Genomic DNA, 23,850 nt, shown 5'->3' with positions numbered 1-23,850 from the left:
AAATGGATAAGTGATAATTATTGCTGCACCAATAATTGAATTACGCCAATAAATGGAAAGGTTTAAAGGGATCTGGCCTAAATGCATCTTGGTTGGGCTGAAGGGCATGTTTCTGCACTGTATGACTCCAGGACTCTATGACCCATCATGGATTTGTTAAGAAAATGTATCTGTCCAACCAAATCAATTATTTGTAACAGACTGAAATTAAAATAATGCAGTACAGACTATAACTGAACTTTCAAAGTAGCATTTGATGAAGTGCAGTCCAGTGGTCCTTTTTGCGAAATAGAAGCATGTGGTATTAAAGGTACTTTCCGTACCCAAGGATAGGAGTTGGGATTAGCAGAGATCAAATACAAAAATCAGGAAATGCTAGAAACATTCAGCAGATCAAGCAGCATCTGTGGAAAGATAAACAGTCGTTGTTTCCGTTCTGAGACCCTTGGTCTAAATCAGATTTGAGGAAGGATCTTCTTGATTTGAAATGTTAACTGTTTCTCTTTTCACAGATGCTGTCTGACCTGTTGGGTGCTTATAGTATTTTCAGTTTTTATTTCCCACTTCCAGTATCTGTAATGATTTTATTAAAAGCAAAGGAGTGGATGGGAAAGAGTGACAGCTGGTGCTGTAAGGCAGCAACTCTACCATTGCGCCACTGTGGTGCCAATGTTGTCCTTTGGTTTAAGAAAGGAAAGAGAGAATCCAGGTTGTAAGGAAACTATTGGAGAAAATTCTTCAAGATAGGATTTACTCCCATTTGGAAGACAATGGGCTAATTAAGCACAGTCAGAACGGCTTTGTGCGCGGCAGGTCATGTCTCACTAACTTGATTGAGATTTTTGCAGATGTGACAAAGGAGATTGAAAAAGGTAGGGTGGTGGATGTTGTATATATGGACTTTAGTAAGGCTTTTTAAAGGTCCATCATGGTAGGCTGATTCTGAAGATTAAGATGTACGGATTTCCCGATTACTTGGTTGTATGAATTTGAAACTGGCTCATTCATAGAATGCTGAGAGAATGGAGCAGCTGGGCTTGTACACCCTTGTGTTTAGAAGGATGAGAGGGTATCTCATTGAAACATAGAAGATTGTTAAGGTACACAAAAATGCTGGAGAAACTCAGCGGGTGCAGCAGCATCTATGGAGCGAAGGAAATGGGCGACGTTTCGGGCCGTAACCCTTCTTCAGACTGATGGGGGGTGGGGGGGAGAAAGAAGGAAAAAGGGAGGAGGAGGAGCCCGAGGGCGGGGGGATGGGAGGAGACAGCTCGAGGGTTAAGGAAGGGGAGGAGACAGCAAGGGCTAGCAAAACTGGGAGAATTCAACGTTCATGCCATCCGGACGCAAGCAACCCAGGCGGAATATGAGGTGCTGTTCCTCCAATTTCCGGTGTTGCTCACTCTGGCAATGGAGGAGACCCAGGACAGAGAGGTCGGATTGGGAATGTGAGGGGGAGTTGAAGTGCTGAGCCACCGGGAGTTCAGGTAGGTTATTGCGGACTGAGCGGAGGTGTTCGGCGAAACGATCGCCCAACCTCCGTTAAGGGTTTGGACACGCTAGAGGCAGGAAACATGTTCCCGATGTTGGGGGAGTCCAGAACCAGGGGCCACAGTTTAAGAATAAGGAGTAAGCCATTTAGAACGGAGACGAGGAAACACTTTTTCTCATAGAGTGGTGAGTCGGTGGAATTCTCTGCCTCAGAGGGCAGTGGAGGCAGGTTCTCTGGATGCTTTCAAGAGAGAGCTAGATAGGGCTCTTAAAAATAGCGGAGTCAGGGCATATGGGAAGAAGGCAGGAACGGGGTACTGATTGGGGATGATCAGTCATGATCACATTGAATGGCGGTGCTGGCCTACTCCTGCACCTATTGTCTAAGACAGAGGTTTGTGTTGGAAAGTAGATATTCTGGCTGGAGGACTGTAACCAGTGAAGTTCCTCAGGGAGTGGTACTGGGAATGTGTAGGAAAGAACTGCAGATGCTGGTTTATATCGAAGGTACACACAAAATGCTGGAGTAACTCAGCGGGCAGGCAACATCTCTGGAGAGAAGGAATAGGTGACGTTTCAGGTCGAGACCCTTTTTCAGAACCGAGTGGTACTGGGACTTCTGCTGTTTGTGATATAAATGACCAAGAAGTAAATGTAAATGGATTGGCAAGTTTGCTGACGACGCCAAAATGGAGGAATTGCAGACAGTAAGGAAAACTATCAGAAGATACAGCGGCATATAGATCACCTGCAGAAATGGCAGAGAAATGGTAGATAGGGAGACTTGATGGAAGTATATAAAATTATGAGACACATCTATGTGGACAGTCTATGTACAAGGTACATAGTCCTTGTACATGTCCACTTTTCACAGGGTGGACATGTCCAGCACTCGAGGAGATAGCTATAAGGTGAGAGGGAGAAAAGTTAACGAAGATGTGTAGCGCAAGTTTTTTTTCACTGAGGGTGGTGGGGGCCTCAAACGCATTGCCGGGAGTAGTAGTGATGGCAAATACCATAGTGGTGTTTAAGAGGCATTTAGATAGGCACATGGAAGTCCAGGGAATAGAGGGGTATGGATCATGTGCAGGCAGGTGAGATCAGGTCAGCTAGGCAGCATGTTCGGCACAAACATTGTAGTCTGAAGGGCCCGTTCCTGTGCTGACTTATTGTATGGTCTAAATGTGAGTAAATCCTATCCCTAAGTATCCTTTTCAATAGTTTCCCAACCACTGATGTGAGACTCACTTGAATATCTCTACTTCCATTCTTTAACAAAGGATGAAGATTTAAATTAAAAGATGCAGCATCTCGTTTAGCATGGACGAGTTGGGCTGAAGGGATAGTTTCTGTATGATTCTAAGATTTGATTAACAGTCTGCAGAAAAGGTGGAAGCTTTATTAAAAACTACATCACACAATATAATATTTCCTGTATGAACAATTACAAAGACTTACTTTTCTTCCTGAATGACAAATTCCAATCTTGGGCTCATCTGTTCTGTTGTCAGTGGTCCAAAGCGGAACCTTGTACATCGAGACTGCAAAGCAGGGATGATCTTTGATAGGTAGTTACAGATCAGGCAAAACCTTGTGTTTTCTGTAAATTTTTCAATCACTGCACAACAAATAATTAATAAAATTGAGTTAAAAACGTGGTTAACATTTTGACAGCATTTAAATGTTTGAAAGAACGTTTCCTTAATAGTGCCAGAGCACCAGTCTCCTCAGGTTTTTGAATCCTGGAAATCTGAATTTATGCAAATTCTCCCATACAGTTTTAAAGCTTGTTTTCACATTAGTATTACTATTAATAATAACAATAATAATGATAATAATACATTTCATTAATGACTGCATTCAATACAGTTCCCTCCATAATGTTTGGGACAAAGACCCATCATTTATTAATTTGCCTCTGTACTCCACAATTTGAGATTTGTAATTAAAAAACAATCATGTGGTTAAAGTGCACATTGTCAGATTTTAATAAAGGGTATTTTTGTACATTTTGGTTTCACCATGTAGAAATTACAGCTGTGTTTATATATAGTCTCCCCATTTCAGGGCACCATAATGTTTGGGACACATTGCTTCACAAGCTTTGTAATTGCTTAGGTGTGTTTAATTGCCTCCTTAATGCAGGTATAAGAGAGCTCTCAGCACCTAGTCTTTCCTCCAAATTTTCCATCGCCTTTGGAAACCTTTATTGCTGTTTATCAACATGAGGACCAAAGTTGTGCCAGTGAAAGTCAAAGAAGCCATTATGAAACTGTGAAACAAGAATAAAATTGTTAGAGACATCAGCCAAACCTTAAGCTTACCAAAATCAACTGTTTAGAACAACATTAAGAAGAAAGAGCACTGGTGAGCTTACAAATCGCAAAGGGACTGGCAGGCCAAAGAAGACCTCCACAGCTGATGACAGAAAAAATCTCTCTATAATAAAGAAAAAACCCCAAACACCTGTCTGACAGATCAGAAACACTCTACAAGAGTTAGGTGTGGATATGTCAATGACCACTGTCCGCAGAAGACTTCATGAACAGAAATACAGAGGCTACATTGCAAGATGCAAACCACTGGTTAGCCACAAAAATAGGATGGCCGGGTTACAGTTTGCCAAGAAGTACTTAAAAGAGCAACCACAGTTCTGGAAAAAGGTCTTGTGGACAGATGAGACGAAGATTAACTTATATCAGAGTGATGGCAAGAACAAAGTGTGGAGGAGAGAAGCAACTGCCCAAGATCCAAGATCTGGATCATTGGGACCTCTTTTGGGGAAGGTGCGACCTGTACAGAAAGGACGGGTTGCACTTGAACTCGAGGGGGACCAATATCTTGGCGGGGAGACTTTATACTAGTATGGTTGGGGGGAGGGACTCAAATTGGGAAAGCTAGCAGTCAGTGTGTGAGGCATGAGGCAGAGAATGGTAGCACTCTGACCCAAAATGTAGGGGAGAGAGAAGAAAAAGACAATAAACAGAGAATAAGAGAGGGTGGGTTTCTTAAATGTGTATATTTTAATGCTAGGAGCATTGTAAGAAAGGTGGATGAACTTAGAGCCTGGATTGACACCTGGAAGTATGATGTTGTGGCGATCAGTGAAACATGGTTGCAGGAAGGCTGTGATTGGAAACTAAATATTCCAGGATTTCGTTGCTTCAGGTGTGATAGAATTGGAGGGGCAAGAGGTGGAGGTGTTGCATTGCTTATCAGGGAAGATATTACAGCAGTGCTTTGGCAGGATAGATTAGAGGGCTCGTCTAGGGAGGCTATTTGGGTGGAACTGAGAAATGGGAAAGGGGTAGCAACACTTATAGGGGTGTATTATAGACCGCCAAATGGGGAGCGAGAATTGGAAGAGCAAATATGTAAGGAGATTGCAGATATTAGTAGTAAGCACAAGGTAGTGATTGTGGGAGATTTCAATTTTCCACACATAGACTGGGAAACACATTCTGTAAATGGGCTGGATGGGTTGGAGTTTGTAAAATGTGTGCAGGATAGTTTTTTGCAGCAATACATAGAGGTACCTACTAGAGGAGGGGCAGTGCTGGACCTCCTGTTAGGAAATGAGACGGGACAGGTGGCAGAGGTATGCGTTGGGGAACAGTTCGGGACCAGTGATCACAATACCATTAGTTTCAATATAATTATGGAGAGGGTCAGAACTGGACCTAGGGTTGAGATTTTTGATTGGAGAAAGGCTAACTTTGAGGAGATGCGAAAGGATTTAAAAGGAGTAAATTGGGACTTTTTGTTTTATGGGAAAGATGTGGAAGAGAAATGGAGTACATTTAAAGGTGACATTTTAAGAGTACAGAATCTTTATGTCCCTGTTCGGTTGAAAGGAAATAGTAAAAATCGGAAAGAGCCATGGTTTTCAAGGGAAATTGGACACTTGGTTCGGAAAAAGAGGGAGATCTACAATAATTATAGGCAGCATGGAGTAAATGAGGTGCTTGAGGAGTATAAAGAATGTAAAAAGAATCTTAAGAAATAAATTAGAAAAGCTAAAAGAAGATATGAGGTTGCTTTGGTGAAAACCCAAAGGGTTTCTACAGCTATATTAATAAGAAAAGGATAACGAGGGATAAAATTGGTCCATTAGAGTCAGAGTGGACAGCTATCTGCAGAGCCAAAAGAGATGGGGGAGATATTGAACAATTTATTTTCTTCGGTATTCACCAAGGAGAAGGATATTGAATTATGTGAGGTAAGGGAAACAAGTAGAGTAGCTATGGAAACTATGAGATTCAAAGAAGAGGAAGTACTGACACTTTTGAGAAATATAAAAGTGGATAAGTCTCCAGATCCGGACAGGATATTCCCTAGGACATTGAGGGAAGTTAGTGTAGAAATAGCAGGGGCTATGACAGAAATATTTCAAATGTCATTAGAAACGGGAAAAGTGCCGGAGGATTGGCGTACTGCGCATGTTGTTCCATTGTTTAAAAAGGGGTCTAAGAATAAACCTAGCAATTATAGACCTGTTAGTTTGACGTCAGTGGTGGGCAAATTAATGGAAAGGATACTTAGAGATAATATATATAAGCATCTGGATAAACAGGGTCTGATTAGGAACAGTCAACATGGATTTGTGCCTGGAAGGTCATGTTTGACTAATCTTCTTGAATTTTTTGAAGAGGTTACTCGGAAAATTGATGAGGGTAAAGCAGTGGATGTTGTATATATGGACTTCAGTAAGGCCTTTGACAAGGTTCCTCATGGAAGGTTGGTTAAGAAGGTTCAATGGTTGGGTATTAATGGTGGAGTAGCAAGATGGATTCAACAGTGGCTGAATGGGAGATGCCAGAGAGTAATAGTGGATGGTTGTTTGTCAGGTTGGAGGCCAGTGACTAGTGGGGTGCCACATGGATCTGTGTTGGGTCCACTGTTGTTTGTCATGTACATCAATGATCTGGATGATGGTGTGGTAAATTGGATTAGTAAGTATGCAGATGATTCTAAGGTAGGTGGGGTTGTGGATAATGAAGTAGATTTTCAAAGTCTACAGAGAGATTTATGCCAGTTGGAAGAGTGGACTGAAAGATGGCAGATGGAGTTTAATGCTGATAAGTGTGAGGTGCTACATCTTGGCAGGACAAATCAAAATAGGACGTACATGGTAAATGGTAGGGAATTGAAGAATGCAGGTGAACAGAGGGATCTGGGAATAACTGTGCACAGTTCCCTGAAAGTGGAATCTCATGTAGATAGGGTGGTAAAGAAAGTTTTTGGTGTGCTGGCCTTTATAAATCAGAGCATTGAGTATAGAAGTTGGGATGTAATGTTAAAATTGTACAAGGCATTGGTGAGGCCAATTCTGGAGTATGGGGTACAATTTTGGTCGCCTAATTATAGGAAGGATGTCAACAAAATAGAGAGAGTACAGAGGAGATTTACTAGAATGTTGCCTGGGTTTCAGCAACTAAGTTACAGAGAAAGGTTGAACAAGTTAGGGCTTTATTCTTTGGAGCGCAGAAGGTTAAGGGGGGACTTGATAGAGGTCTTTAAAATGATGAGAGGGATAGACAGAGTTGACGTGGATAAGCTTTTCCCACTGAGAGTAGGGAAGATTCAAACAAGGGGACATGACTTGAGAATTAAGGGACAGAAGTTTAGGGGTAACATGAGGGGGGACTTCTTTACTCAGAGAGTGGTGGCTGTGTGGAATGAGCTTCCAGTGAAGGTGGTGGAGGCAGGTTCTTTTTTATCATTTAAAAATAAATTGGATAGTTATATGGACGGGAAAGGAATGGAGGGTTATGGTCTGAGCGCAGGTGTATGGGACTAGGGGAGAATACGTGTTCGGCACGGACTAGAAGGGTCGAGATGGCCTGTTTCCGTGCTGTAATTGTTATATAGTTATATGGTTATACCATCTCATCTGTGGTGGTGGGGGTGTTATGGCCTGGGCATGTATGGCTGCTGAAGGTACTAGCTCACTTATCTTCATTGATGATGCAACTGCTGATGGTAGTAGCATAATGAATTCTGAAGTGCATAGACACATCCTATCTGCTCAATTTAAACAAATGCCTCAAAACTCATTGGCTGGCAGTTCATTCTACAGCAAGAAAATGATCCCAAACATATTGCTAAAGCAACAAAGGAGTTTTTCAAAGCTAAAAAATGATCAATTCTTGAGTGGCCAAGTCAATCACTCGATCTGAACCCAATTGGGCATGCCTTTTATATACTGAAGGGAAAATTGAAGGGGAGTAGACTCCAAAACAAGCATAGGCTAAAGATGGCGGCAATACAGGCCTGGCAGAGCATCACCAGAGAAGACACCCAGCAACTGGTGATGTCCATGAATCGCAGACCTCAAGCAGTCATTGCATGCAAAGGATATGCAACAAAAAAAACAAACATGACTACCTTCATTTACATGACATTGCTGTGTCCCAAACATTATGGTGCCCTGAAATGGGGGGACTATGTATAAACACTGCTGTAATTTCTACACGGTGAAACCAAAATGTATAAAAATGGCCTTAATTAAAATCTGACAATGTGCAGATTTTTTTTCTATTACAAATCTCAAATTGTGGAGAACAGAGGCAAATAAATAAATGATGGGTCTTTGTCCCAAACATTATGGAGGCACTGTATATATTCCATTATTTTAACTCTGGGTAATGCTCATGTGATTACTGAATGAAATTATATCATACAAAATGTCGGCAGGTTGATACAATCTGGGTCACTACAGAAAAAGGACATTTCTGAAATAGGATTACAAACAATTCTCAGGATTAAACCGTTACGTAACTCGAGGATTGTCTGTATTCCAGCATTTTCTAAAAACAAATTGCTATTTCAAATGCAATTGAAATGACTCAAAAGCTCTTCTGTAGAGCCAATTTTCACATGGTTAAATGGAAATATACCCAAATAGAAATATTATTTTAAACAATTCCCACATGTTAAAACGACAGCAAAGCTAGTGCCCCTTGTGGGGTTGGAGAGCTATACAAAATCATCACAAGATTTATTTTACATTCATCAATTGCCAAATCACGAAGAGTAGAGACCAGGAATAGGAACTTTTTACCTTCCTGCTTTTACAACCAAAGATTGAAGTGTAACATTCAGGGGCTAGGCGAGATAATGAAAGGAATACATTTTAACAAAAGCATGTGATATTCCTTCCACCCAGCCGTCTGCACCATATTGTAAAACAAATTTATTTGGTTAATTTACTAAAGCAATAATCTGCATGTCAGCTTCTACATCAAACAAAATAAAAGAACAAAATCACATTAAATCTGATTACTGCTAGTTCTCACCTCTTCGGAGGGCATTCTGAGCATCTTGAGTCATAGCATCTGCCTCATCTAGAATAACAAGCTTAAAACCTTTCCTGAAATAAATATTAAAAAAAACATAGGTTTTTACTTCTGAAGAGTTTGGAAGTGATGACCTCAATGGTCAGTAATTAGACAAGAGATTTAAATTATTTAAATAATTATTCTACATAATTTCACATCTTACAGATGATGCTTTGCTGCTTGAAATAGACGTCTTTGTGAATTGAAATAAAAAAGTACTTACTTGAAAATGGTTCTGGTACTGGCAAAGTTCAATATTGGTCCACGCACCGTATCAATACCACGGTCATCAGAGGCATTCAGCTGCAAAAGAAAAATAATGTGACAGTGAATGAATACTATTCCATTTAATTGACACGTAGACTCTAATTAATACACTCACTACCTAGATGCCTGAGGATGATAGAAATGCAAATGATTCTGTTTATAAATTGACGCATCTGAGAAATGGTCTTGAATAATCCATTAGCAACACACAATCACTAAACTCCCATTAATATGGTTCCAATTCAACGTTAACTAAATCATTATTTTTTTCCCAAAGGGGCAGTAAGTTGAAAGCGAGAATTTAAAAATCTTGAATCAAGATTCAAGATTCAAGAGATTCAAGAGAGTTTATTGTCATGTGTCCCAGATAGGACAATGAAATTCTTGCTTTGCTTCAGCACAACAGAACATAGTAGGCATGACTACAGAACAGATCAGTGTGTCCATATACCATTGTATAAATATATACACACATGAATAAATAAACTGATAAAGTGCAAATAACAGATAATGGATTATTAATGTTCTGAGTTTTGTCCGAGCCAAGTTTAATAACCTGATGGCTGTGGGGAAGTAGCTATTCCTGAACCTGGTCGTTGCAGTCTTCAGGCTCCTGTACCTTCTACCTGAAGATAGCGGGGTGATGAGTGTGTGGCCAGGATGATGTGGGTCCTTAATGATGCTGCCAGCCTTTTTGGGCAGCGACTGCGGTAGATCCCCTCGATGGAAGGGAGGTCAGAGCCGATGATAGACTGGGCAGTGTTTACTACTTTTTTAATCTTTACCTCTCCAGGGAGCTCAAGTTGCCGAACCAAGCCACGATGCAACCGGTCAGCATGCTCTCTACTGTGCACCTGTAGAAGTTAGAGAGAGTCCTCCTTGACAAACCGACTCTCCGTAATCTTCTCAGGAAGTGGAGGCGCTGATGTGCTTTCTTAATAATAGCATCAGTATTTTCGGACCAGGAAAGATCTTCAGAGCTGTAATCAATGAATAACAGCCTGCACGGCCAGGAATTTGAAGCTCTTGACCCTTTCAACCATCCACCCGTTGATATAAACGGGACTGTGGGTCCCCATCCTACTCCTTCCAAAGTCCACAATCAGTTCCTTAGTTTTGCTGGTGTTGGGGGCCAGGTTATTGTGCTGGCACCATATGGACAGTCGCTCGATCTCTCTTCTATACTCTGACTCATCCCCATCAGTGATACGTCCCACAACAGTGGTGTCGTCAGCGAACTGGATGATGGAGTTTGCACTATGACTGGCTACGCAGTCATGAGTATAGAGCGGGGGGCTGAGCACGCAGCCTTGAGGTGCTCCCGTGCTGATTGTTATCGAGGCTGACACATTTCCACCAATACGAACAGACTGTGGTCTGTGAATGAGGAAGTCGAGGGTCCAATTGCAGAGGGATGAGCAGAGACCCAGTTCTGCGAGTTTGGTAACCAGCTTGGAGGGGATGATTGTGTTAAATGCCGAGCTGTAATCAATGAATAACAGCCTGACATATGATTTTTTGTTGTCCAAGTGGTCCAGAGCGAAGTGGAGGGCCAGCGAGATCGCATCCACCGTTGATCTGTTGTGGCGGTGAGCAAACTGCAGTGGGTCCAGGTTTTTGTCGAGGTAGGAGTTGATTTGCTCCATGATCAACCTCTCAAAGCACTTCATCACCACAGGCGTTAGTGCCACTGGTCGATAGTCATTAAGGCATGTCACCTTACTCTTCTTGGGCACTGGTATAATTGATGCCCTTTTAAAGCAGGTGGGGACCACAGACCTCAGAAGTGAGAGGTTGAAAATGTCCGTAAAACACCAGCCAGTTGTTCCGCACAGGTTTTTAGAACACGACCGGGTGTACCATCAGGTCCAGGTGCTTTTCGAGGGTTCACCCCTCTGAAGGATTTCCTGACATCGGCCGTCAGGAAGCATCCACTGATTGCAACACTACCAACCTCCATTTTATCAGCACATACACTGAATTAGTTATGACTTCCCACTTGCAACAATTTTGGTAACACAGGATCAAATTAAAGACATTAGAAAAAAGAAAATGATATAGATACTGACCAGGTCAGGCAGTATTAGTGGAGAGTTTATGCTTCAGGTGAATAAGCTTTCATCAACCTGAAAATTGAATTTGTGTCTGCACAGATGGTGCCTAACCTGTTCAGTGTCTTTACTATTTTCAGTATTATTTCAGATTTCCGGCATGTTTTTTTTGCTTCCTAATTAAATCTATTATCTTAAACTTTTCCCATAAGAATATGCAATTACTTTATTTATTGATAACATAGTATAATGGTATGATTTTCTACTAGTGAGATAAATATTACACATTTTATTACACATATAGGTCCTTATTTCTAAGGCTTATATAGTTAGAGCTGATTGCCGCAACATGCTTTTTGGTCATTCTCACTGCCAAGATTACCAGAATATCATCATCTGTAGTGTCAAAAAGATTACTTGATGTGGATTTTGCCACCACAGAAATTAAACGTTTAAATTAAGGATGAAAATGAGACATTTTACGATACAAAGCAAGTTTGAAATATTTTTTTCCACACATGGAACTGCTTAAAATCACCAGACTTGTTAGAATCAAAAAGCTGGAATGGAACCAGGATCCGTGGTTAAACATATGAATTTATTAATATAATTAATAAGATAATGCAATTTCATACACTTGTGGGAGAAAACTCTGAGATGACCATGATAAATGGATTGATTTAAAATTAGATACACTTAGGTCAGGACTAACTTTACCATTAGATTTTTTTTTCATACCTTGACGCCCTTTTTTGGAAAACAGCATTCTGCGCTTGAAGTATTTTTATAGTTTTCCAAATGTATAATTCTCCACCCCTATCACAATCTTTAAAAATACTTGAAGATACTGGATGTATTTTGAAAAATAATTGGCATTCATCCAACATCCAGCCTGATATGCTGATTTTCATATGCGAGTGTAGTTGGTGTATGCATGCAAACTGTTGGATCATTAAGATCTTTATAGTTTCTCAAAAATCTTACATGTCTTCACCAACTCAAGCTAAATCTGCACTGATCAGAACATTTCACCATTATTGAAAACTTAACCAGAAAACAACAGAGATTTGGTTTGTTTCAAAATCAATTAGAAATATGTGACAGTGTTTTAAGATTTTTTTTTTAAGTCAAGAACTGTTAACATTTCTGATTGCTCCAGATTTCCTGGTTATTTGATTAAAATGACAAGTAAGCAATATGAGCCTGGGCCTCTGATCCTCACGGTTCTAAATGAAATGTTATCACAGTAACACAAATATTATAGCAAACACGTTGGCTATTAAGTCTTCATTCTATAATGGCTCCGAGTAACAATTCCGTCAGTTCCATTCTACTCTTTTCCCATTACTTTGCAAATTACTCATCCTCAAGTGCTATCCCAATTTCCTTTGAGTGAAGAATAAAAATCTCACCACATTTACATAGTGCCCTAGTGACACCACACCTGAAGTACTGTATACAATTTAATGTCCTTACCTAAAAAGAATGCACTTGCTTTGAGAAAGTGCAGCAAAAATTCACCAGGCTGGTTCCTGGGATTGCAGGTTTTTCATACGAGAAGAAATTAAGTTGGCTGAGCCTCAATTCTTTGGAGTGTACGTGAGTGAGAAGTGACCTTATTGAAGCACACTAAATTACTAGTGGGCAAAACACAATGCATACAGGGAAAATATTTCCTGTGGCTGAGGATTATTCAAGAAGGGTTGGGATCAAAACTCAGATCAATAGGCTTTTGGATATTAAAGGCAAGAGATATGGCAAGGAAATGGTATTGAGATGAAAATCAGCCACAATAATACTGAATGGTGAGAAGGATCGAAGGGCTCAATGGACTACTGTTGCTCTAATTTATGTTCTTATTAATGCCATTAAAAGGGGGCCTAGTACTAACCCACGGGGAATCCTCTGTTAACTGCTTTGAATACCACTGTCGACTGCTTTGAATACCACTGTCGACTGTTTTGAAAAAATATCAGTTAATCATCACCTACCTTTATAATAAATGCATCCTTAAAATAAAAGCTTCTCAGTGGGAAACTACAACTGCATGTTATTATTAAGTTGGAAGGCCTCACTACAGCATTTTAACATTCCAAAAACATTAATTGTCATAAGATCATAAGTAATAGGAGCAGAATTAGGCCATTCAGCCCATCAAGTCCACCATTCAATCATGGCTGATCTATCTCTCCCTCCTAACCCCATCCTCCTTCTCTGCCTTCTCTCCATAACCCCTGACACCTGTACTAATCAAGTATTCCACAGATTCACTACCCTCTGACTAAAGAAATTCCTTCTCATCTCTTTCCTAAAGGAACGTCCTTTAATTCTGTGGCTATGACCGCTAGTCCTAGACTCTCCCACTTGTGGAAACATTCTCTCCACATCCACTCTATCCAAACCTTTCATTATTCGGTACGTTTCACTGTGGTCCGCCCTCATTCTTCTAAACTCCAGCGAGTACAGGCCCAGTGCCGTCAAATGCTCATCTTGTAAAACTCCTCTGAACCCTCTCCAGGGCCAGCACATCCTTCCTCAGATATTGTGCTCAGAATTGCTCACAATACTCCAAATGCGGCCTGACCAGTGCCTTATGGAGCCTCAGCATAACACCCCATTATCTCTAAAACCTCTAATTGTTACCTCTAAAACCATGGAGTTTAACTCTTTGTTCTTATAAAGTCGTTTGGCACAGGCCAAAATAGTAGATGTTTTCCCAGTTCCTGGTGGTCCGTAGAACAGTAGGTGAGGGAGGCGGTCTTCACTGATAAATCGCTGAACTGTAACGAAAAAAAGTCCAAAGTATGTAATTTTAAGTGTGTCGTTTGAGCTTGCATTGATAAATACAGGTTCACATGTAAAATAGGCTACCGTTAAAATGAATTTGGAATTTTTGGAAAATAAACTATTCATCATTTACAAATATTTGACCTTTTAAAGCAAACCATTTGTAGATTTTCTGGGATGGTGGAAGAAACGGAATGATTCTAGTTTCATAGAAGAAAAACACAACTGCAATATTCACATCCTATAGAATATAGCTTTTAAATTAAAAAAATATGGCTATCAAATCTTGCTGTCAAGCCCTACTCCTGCTCATATTTTGTTTATACATGCATTTAGATGGACAAGGGCTGATTAGAGATAGTCAACAAGTTGTTTACGTGTGAGATCTTGTCTCACGAATCTGATTGAGTTTTTTGAAGATATGTCCAAAAAGGCATAGCTGTAGACATTGCAGATACGGATTTTGGCAAGGCATTCAACAAGGTTCTGCACGGTAGGCTGCTCTGGAAGGTTATAGCACATGAGATCCAAAGAGAGATAGTTGAATGGATAGAAAATTGCCTTCATGGAAGGAAGCAGAGGGTGATGGTAGAAGGTTGTTTTTCACATTGGAGGCCAGTTTGTCATCTATGTCAATGATTTGGATGAGAACGTACATGGCATGATTAGCAAGTTTGCAGATGATATAAAAGTGTGTGGTATTGTAGATAGTAAAGATGGTTATCAAAATTGTAACAGGATCTTCATTGGTTGGGTAGGTGGGCTGAGAAATGGTTGATGGATTTTAATACAGAGAAATATGATGTGTTGCATTTTGGGACGTCTAATATGGCAGGACCTACACGGTGAATGGTAGGGCTCCGGGGAGTGTTAAATTAAATTAAATTTCTTTATTTATATAGCACATTTTTAGTCAACTTGCATTGACCCCAAAGTGCTTCACATAATTACATCCACACACACAGGCAAAGGTGGGTGAAGTGTCTTGCCCAAGGACACAACGACAGTATGCACTCTAAGCGGGATTCGAACCAGCTACCTTCCGGTTGCCAGCCGAACACTTAGCCATTGTGCCATCTGTCGTCCTGTGTTGTAGAGCAGAGGGATCTACAGGGCTCAAAATTAACAGTTGCCCGGGTGCCAATGGCCACCTAAAGTCCCACCGGGCAACCTAAAAGCCATGTCATTTTGCCCGGCTTGGCCCCCCTTTCTATCTCTCTCTGTCACTCTCCGTCTCTGCCCACCATCCGTGTCCGGGCCGCCGAGTCTCCACTCTCCGGCCGCTCCTCATCCGCCTGCATGGCCGGCCGCCTTGCACATGTGCACTGCCACGGCCTGCATATCCTCCCCCTACACATGCACACAACCACGACCAGCACATCTTCCAGAGCCCCGGCCGCAGGGGGGCAAATTCCACCCGCCAATCGGCTGCCGAAGTCCCGATGAGGTCGAGACCCGGCCTAGGCACCACATTTTTTGGGGGACTTCCAGGAGGGATGTTAAGGGCACTCTCATAATTTTGTCCAGATTAAAAAAGGTGCCGGAAAATTTATAGTGTGATCAGCAACAGACAAGTGTAACTCATGTGGATCATGCATTGTAAGGTTTATATGTTGAATCAATTGCATTGTTCATTGTATGAAATCAGCAATACGGATCCTGCATTCAGATCGAGCTGGCTCTGTTTGACATTCATTTATATCCATGATCTGCGGCTTAATATACTTGATAAATGAGCACATTTATGTCACCCATTCCTTATCTCCCGAGATGTTGCCTGTCCCGCTGAGTTACTCCAGCTTTTTGTGTCTAGCTTCTGGATATTAACCTGTTATTCTGGTATTATCCCAACATTCTGTGATAGGAATAAATCTCTAGCTTGAGCCCAGCTCTCTACTGTTCTTTTTGTCCACCTTAAATTTAGTTGCGTCTGGTTGGGTAACTATGGCAGGGTGAAGACTATTCCACGCTTTAATTGTGCGGGGGAACTCCATGGAGCAGCCAGCATCTTTGTATAGAAGAAATCGGGTGACGTTTGCGTAGAGACCCTTCCCTAGACGCCCTCTGGTTTTAGTGTTTTTAGTTTAATTTAAAGATAATGCGCGGAAACAGGCCCTTCGGCCGACTGAGTCCACGCTGACCACCGATCACCCGTACACTAGTTCTATCCCACACATTAGCGACGTAAGTCAAGAGTGTTTTATTCTCACGTCCCAGTTATAACAAGGCCATACTTGCAGCAGCACACCTTATGATTTCGTAAATGCACTCCTCTGTAAATTCGGTCAATTATTTCCCCAGATTTTGAATAAAGTTGTTCACAAAACTCACTTTTTAAAATATAATCGCCGCTTGCCAGCTGCTGATGTCACAATGTCCACCAATCCAGGCCCACCTGCCTCCTGGCCCCGCCCCACCCGCCGCTGTGGATTAAAGGCGCAGAAAGATCGAGAAAGTTCTGCAGAACAAAGATTCTACAGTTCCGTACCGCTATAGGATCTTTGTTCTGCAGCGGCGCCTCACGCGCTGAACCTTCTCCCCACTGTCGGCACAGCTCGTGAAGCCCGGCCCGCCTGTGTGCTCATTCCAGCTGTGGGTTTCCAGAGTCAGAAGCCGCTTCTCTCTCTCTCCTCATTTGACAGCGCACTCAGTCACCCGGCTCCCCTCCACCCCCCCCCCTCTACCCATCACACGGAACGATCGTCTGCTCTCTCTCTCTCTCTCCCCCCTCTTCTCTCCCTTCCCCTCCTCTCTCTCTCTCTCTCCCCCCTTCCTCTCCCCTCGCTCTGCCCTCACTCTCTACCCCACCCTCCCCTCCCTCTCTAGACGCGCCTGCGAGTTGGGGGCTATGCGTCAGTGGATAGGGCGGTTATGGGGTAAAAGGAGCAAATTAATAATATTAATATAATATCAAGGGGAGTAGTTAGTGTGTGTGGGGGTGGTTAGTGTGTGTGACGCCGCATGCCGCCCCCCCTCCCGCAAACGTGCGTTGGGGGAACAGACCCAATGGGTCTGCACTTGGTCTAGTAACTATATATATATATATATGTGTGTGTGTGTGTGTGTGTATAATATATATACCCACACACACACACAATATCTCTCCTGGGATTAATAAAGTTCTATCGTATAGTATCGTGTGTGTAGGAAGGAACTGCAGATGCTGGTTTAAACCGAAGATAGACACAAAAAGCTGGAGTAACTCAACAGGTCCGACGGAATCTCTGGACAAAAGGAAAATATTAAGTTTTGGGTTGGGTGTGTAAAAGGTTCCTGCACACCTTTGGAATGCGGAAGGAAACAAGAGCACCCAGAGAAAATCCATGTGATCAAAGGGAAAAGGAGCAAACTCCATACAGACAGCACCCATATTCAGGATCAATTCCGGGACTCTGGCACTTTTAGGCAGCAACTTTATGGCCAATGTACTGCCCCATAGTCTTGAACTGAATTAAAACATACAGTAGCTATAAATGGAAACATAACGTGACTTAGAGATTTAAGACTGAAAATGGAGGGTTTTTTTAGTAACCAAAGTTATCAACGTATAATTTTTTGTGTGTTGGAAAACAAAATATAGTGGCACAGCTGGTAGACTTGCTGCCTCACACGCCAGAGATCTGTGTTCAATCCTGTCCTCGGGCACTGTCTGTGTTGAATTTGCACATTCTCCCTGCAAGCGTGTGGGTTTCCTCCCACATCCCAAAGACGCATTGGCTTTGTAGGTTAACTTGTCTCTGTAAAATTGCCCCTAATGTGTAGGGAGTGGGTGAGGAAAGTTGGGATAACAGAACTTGTATGAATGGGTGGTAGACAAAAAAGCTGGAGAAACTCAGCAGGTGAGGCAACATCTATGGAGCGAAGGAATAGGCGACGTTTTGGGACGAGACCCTTCTTCAGTCAGATGTCGGGGGGGGGTGGGGGGAAAGAAAAGAAGAGGTGGAGACGGTAGGCTGAGGGAGAGCTGGGAATGGGAGAGGTAGGATCGCAATGATTGGCAGTGCTGGCTCGAAGGGCCGAATGGCCTCCTCCTGGACCTATAATTTATGTTTCTATGACATCATGGAGCCCAGCTCAATTTGAATTCAATGGAAATCAGGGCAAAGACTATTCATAGGCTTGAATCAGGCAGAACAAAAATGAAGATCGTTGTGGTTGTTGATAGGCAATCAGTTCAGTCCCAGGACATCAATACAATTGTTCTTCAGGTCATGCCCAAAGTACAACCATCAGCATTGCTTCACTGTTGACAACTGGAGAACACTTTCAATGTGCAAAGCACAAAAGAAGCAGCAGTGCCCACATGGAGTAAGACCCGGATAGCACTTAGCCTCAGTCAGGTGACTATCCAGTAATATTCATACACACAAGTGCTAGCAAAATAGAATCTAATCAACCCTCAAATGCCACACTTCTAACAAAACCAGCACAATCAAGATTGCATAGGGTCATCAGTGATGAGAATCTTAAATGAACTGGCTGCATACTTTTTGTTTTGGCCCCATGCACTCACATTGTGTATTTTTTATTTGTTTCTAAATAATTTTATTAAAACATCACAAAATGAAATCTTTCCTCAGTGTCCTAGATTACTCTAGCCCCCCCCCCACAGTACCCTTTGGTCACAGAAGAGTCTAATTAATAATTCTCTGCAGAATACGCAGCCTCCATCAAGTAGCCGCAAGGGCACGCTGGAGGCTGTATATTCTGTGGAGAACGATTCACAACCCAACTCCCATAACCTTTTTACCATCTCCAAGGCACGTAAAGAATGTGATGTTATACTTCCCACATGCCTGGATGATTACAATTCCAACAACAATAAAGCAGCTCCATACAATCCAGGCTTATGCAGCCTACTTAAATGGCAACTTATCCTCATGTTAAAACATTCACTTCCTCCACTACTGATATACTCTAGCTTCAGTATAAGGTGCACTGCAGTAAACCTTTGAAGGCTTGTTATAAGGCACATCTGAAACCTGGACAACAGCAACACCATCAACTCTCCAAGTCACATACCATCTTGAACTACCTCATTATTCTTCCAGCATGGGATTTACGTCAAAAGGCATTCTCAACCAAAATCATTCCAGTTCAACAAATATCTCAAACAACATCACAGGCAATGAGATGATTAAAGCTGTGCTCTCAAATCACTGATATCATATTTTATTTTACAAAAGATTTATGCAGATATTCCTTATGCATCAATCACTTCAAATGTAGGGCTATCTGGAGTTAATTGACCATTAATCTGGCCAGCGATGACGAATTGAAGGCTCCATTGCTCCAAATATTCAATAATGATAAGACACCTATTCATAGCTCCGGGGAATTCTGTTGACCATATTTTACAAGAGTTATTTTTTGCCCAGCTTTCACTGTTAAATTTTAAGGCACCAAGTTTTCACCTTGCATGGTAAAATACACCAAGGATCAGGGCAGGGTGCAGAGTAGGATAAGTCCAGGACTCGAAATTAGCGGTGCCACTGACCACCCAAAATGCCGCGGGGCAACCTAAACGGCGAGTCATTTTGCCCGGCTTGGCAACTTGGTTTATACCGAAGATAGACACAAAAAACTGGAGTAACTCCGCGGGTCAGGCAGCATCTCTGGAGAAAAGGAACGCGACGTTTTGTGTCAGCGACGGCTGTCGTGCGGGGCAAAGATACTAGGTGCGTGGTGACGAAGGGTCGGAGCGAATGACGGGCCCCACACAGCGGCTCCATCTCCTCCTCCTCCCCGCCCGCCCTGATAAGGGCCGCTGCTTGCAAACCCGCTAACGGCGCTTACAAAACAAACCCTCCCGCACGCCGAGGCCGGGAGGGGGAGGCCTCGGCGTGCGGGTGGGTTTGTTTTGTAAGCGTCGTTAGCGGATTTGCCAGCAGCGGCCGCTATCAGGGAGGAGGAGATGGAGCCGCTCTCGCGGCCGCTGCTGCCGCTGTGCGGGACCCGTCATTCGCTCCGACCCGTCTGAAGCAGCTGCACCAAAGATCCTATAGCTATAGGATCTTTGAGCTGCACCGCTCGGCCCCGCACCTTGCTGTTGGCTGGCGGAGGAGGGAGGCGGTAGCGAGGGAATGCCAACGGCCAAGACAGCGGGGCGATGTTTTCCGAGGAGCACTGACCTTCCTTCCTCCCCACCTCTCTCTCTCTCTTTGTACACCCCCCCCCCCTTATTCTGGGACCCCTCCTCTCCATCCCGCACTGATCTCCATTCCCGCCTCTATTCAGTCCTCACTGACATCCCCTGTGGTCCCCTCCCCATCTACCCTCCCCCCCCATCTATTCATCCTGCGCTGATCACCCTATCCACCTCGCATTGATTCTCCTGCTATCCCCCCATCCATCCTACACTGGTCCCCCAATTCATCCTGTACTTACCCCCCTTCCCATCCATCCTGCACTTCTTCTCCATCCATCCTGTACTGATCCCTCATCCATCCTTTACTAATCCACGCATTCATCCCGTACTGACCCACCCATTTACCCTGCACCTTCCCCTCATTCATCCTGTAGTGATCCCCCATTCATCCTGCACAGACCCTCCGATCCACAGTACTGATTCATCCTGCGCTGATCTCCCCCCCCCCCCATCTATCCTGTACTGATCCTCCCATTCAAGAAGAATAGGGGGAACAGTCTGAAGAAGGGTCTCGACCCGAAACATTGCCTATTTCCTTCGCTCCATAGATGCTGCCTCACCTGCTGAGTTTGTCCAGCACTTTTGTCTACCCTCATCCATCCCGTACTGAACCCCCCCCATTCAACACCACTGACATCCCCCGTGCTCTCCCCTCACAATTTTACCTACTCCAACCAACACGTACTAATTCACCTGCCTCAATCCATCCAGTCTGCACAGACTGCCTTCTAACCCCCCACCCCCACCATTTATCCACCCTGCACTGATTCACACACCCCCCTCCCTGACCCTATTGTGCTGGAAATGTCTTCAGAGCGAACATTGACTATGTTTGATAACGGAATGCTATCAAATGTGTTTTAATTCCCAATGTTATTATTTGTTTTAGTCCATAAAGATGGATTAATTATATTGTGAACACGTGAAACATTAAAACCGCAGTGTTCGATTGTCACTGCTGCCGTTGACACGTTATTACAGAATTCATTTTAACGGCAAATCAATGCTCTTAATATGGAGTATCAGTACTGTAGTTATTTAATGAGCAACATTCACAACTATACGTTGGATTTATCCAGGTTTTACTTCTACAGTCGATCATATACATCACAAATCTGGTCAGGAGATATTTCAATTGAAATTTTAACATTAATTCTGAAGTGGGAATGATGGAAACAGCGTTTATCAATAAAATATTTTTTAATCTTGTGCTTACAAACTGGGTATCTTCATTGCTGTTCACAACACATACATCTAATCTGAATGTCTGGTAATGTGGCGTCTTGACACCTTTAAATATATTACCAAAAGAACATTTGCTGCAGCTATGTCCTTTGGCCATCTCTTGTCATTTAGTGTAATGTTTAACCTGTCAGATGGGTATAGTCGGTTTTAACACCTATTATCATAAAATGCCTATAGAAATTTTCTTGCAACCTGTATATTTTGCTGTGGATAAATTATGTGGGAAGTGAGAGTGTTTCTGCACGAATAGCAATAACGACCCATGCTATGGCCATGTTATGGTAATTTTCGGTCCTTCACAGGAAACATGCTTGTATCAATCTGTAGTGTGCATGGTTAAGCATATATGTCCAGGATTTATTGACACAGGTTAATCATATGCTGAATAATCCAACCACATTTTTGTTTGGAAGTGGAAAGAACTAATAGAAATTACATTAATTGCAATGTGTGAAAAGAGTTGAGATACTGTCTTATAATTTTGCTGCATGTCTTGATTGGTGAATATGTTTAGTTTGTGACTTTATTTGAAGCAGAAATAATATGTGAATGCTTCATCGAGTATAATTCCGACTGGTAACTACGCACTTCGTCCGAGCGCATTATCGCACGCGTCATGCAAACAGTCTTAAATGACCACCTAAGCTGCCATATAACCATATAACAATTACAGCACGGAAACAGGCCATCTCGACCCTTCTAGTCCGTGCCGAACACGTATTCTCCCCTAGTCCCATATACCTGCGCTCAGACCATAACCCTCCATTCCTTTCCCGTCCATATAACTATCCAATTTATTTTTAAATGATAAAAACGAACCTGCCTCCACCACCTTCACTGGAAGCTCATTCCACACAGCCACTACTCTCTGAGTAAAGAAGTTCCCCCTCATGTTACCCCTAAACTTCTGTCCCTTAATTCTCAAGTCATGTCCCCTTGTTTGAATCTTCCCTACTCTCAGTGGGAAAAGCTTATCCACGTCAACTCTGTCTATCCCTCTCATCATTTTAAAGACCTCTATCAAGTCCCCCCTTAACCTTCTGCGCTCCAAAGAATAAAGCCCTAACTTGTTCAACCTTTCTCTGTAACTTAGTTGCTGAAACCCAGGCAACATTCTAGTAAACCTCCTCTGTACTCTCTCTATTTTGTTGACATCCTTCCTATAATTAGGCGACCAAAATTGTACCCCATACTCCAGAATTGGCCTCACCAATGCCTTGTACAATTTTAACATTACATCCCAACTTCTATACTCAATGCTCTGATTTATAAAGGCCAGCACACCAAAAGCTTTCTTTACCACCCTATCTACATGAGATTCCACTTTCAGGGAACTGTGCACAGTTATTCCCAGATCCCTCTGTTCACCTGCATTCTTCAATTCCCTACCATTTACCATGTACGTCCTATTTTGATTTGTCCTGCCAAGATGTAGCACCTCACACTTATCAGCATTAAACTCCATCTGCCATCTTTCAGTCCACTCTTCCAACTGGCATAAATCTCTCTGTAGACTTGGAAAATCTACTTCATTATCCACAACCCCACCTATCTTAGTATCATCTGCATACTTACTAATCCAATTTACCACACCATCATCCAGATCATTGATGTACATGACAAACAACAGTGGACCCAACACAGATCCCTGTGGCACCCCACTAGTCACTGGCCTCCAACCTGATAACCTGGGCAACCTAAAAAGCTGCCAAGGTTGCCCAGCTGGCAACAGGGAAAAAATGTTAAGCGAGAGCCCTGGTTAAGAACTAGTATAATACTATAACATTCAATATACAGCTGTTATTACTACACGGTGAAACCAAAATGTATAAAAATGGCCTTAATTAAAATCTGACAATGTGCACTTTAACCACATGTGATTTTTTTTCTATTACAAATCTCAAATTGTGGCGCACAGAGGCAAATAAATAAATGATGGGTCTTTGTCCCAAACATTATGGAGGAAACTGTATACCCAAAAATTCTGGTTATATTAGAAACAGGAAAGGTTACAATAAAAATGTTGTAATAATTAACATAATAGGTACATTGTATGGTTTGGAAAGAACTGCAGATGCTGGTTTAAATCGAAAATAGACACAAAATGCTGGAGTAACTCAGCGGGACAGGCATCTCTGGAGAGAAGGAATTGTATGGTTAGATGTTATTTCAAGAAAATAGGAATTTGAGGCCGACAGGCTATGCTTACAAACTGTAATCACAAGGCAATAGGTCAAGACTATTAGATTTTGCATTGCCTTGCTTAGCACTTTTCAAAAAAAATTATATTAGCCACAGATCTCTAAACTGCAAACTTTAAAGCATACTTTTACGTGGTAAAATGTTCCCAGAAAAGTCCCTAAACATAATTGATAACATTACACTCGACCACACACCCACCACGAACGGGCTTCATTCATTCAACTTCGCTAAAATAAACTTGCTGCCACTGATATGATCTAAATGACTGATTCTTGAATTGTCAAATCAAATTTTTACATTTGCACTCCTGCGCTTTGAT

General features: G+C 42.3%; 1 protein-coding gene across 3 annotated transcripts in view; it reads right to left on the bottom strand.

Moving 5' to 3' along the window:
- The window catches only part of rfc5 (replication factor C subunit 5), a 75,080-nt gene that overhangs the window by 20,212 nt on the left and 31,018 nt on the right, over nt 1-23,850 (bottom strand). For all 3 annotated transcript variants that reach the window (XM_033043113.1, XM_033043115.1, XM_033043114.1), the window contains 4 exons: nt 13,793-13,929; nt 9,055-9,134; nt 8,790-8,863; nt 2,950-3,109 (listed from right to left, as the gene is read on the bottom strand). In XM_033043113.1, the coding sequence (XP_032899004.1) occupies nt 2,950-3,109; nt 8,790-8,863; nt 9,055-9,134; nt 13,793-13,929 (451 nt within the window). The remainder of the gene's footprint in view (nt 1-2,949; nt 3,110-8,789; nt 8,864-9,054; nt 9,135-13,792; nt 13,930-23,850) is intronic.

The sequence above is a fragment of the Amblyraja radiata genome, chromosome 25 (genome assembly GCF_010909765.2).
Source record: "Amblyraja radiata isolate CabotCenter1 chromosome 25, sAmbRad1.1.pri, whole genome shotgun sequence".
In the NCBI taxonomy this organism is placed as follows: domain Eukaryota; kingdom Metazoa; phylum Chordata; class Chondrichthyes; order Rajiformes; family Rajidae; genus Amblyraja; species Amblyraja radiata.
This window is presented reverse-complemented; position numbering and strand designations above follow the sequence as displayed.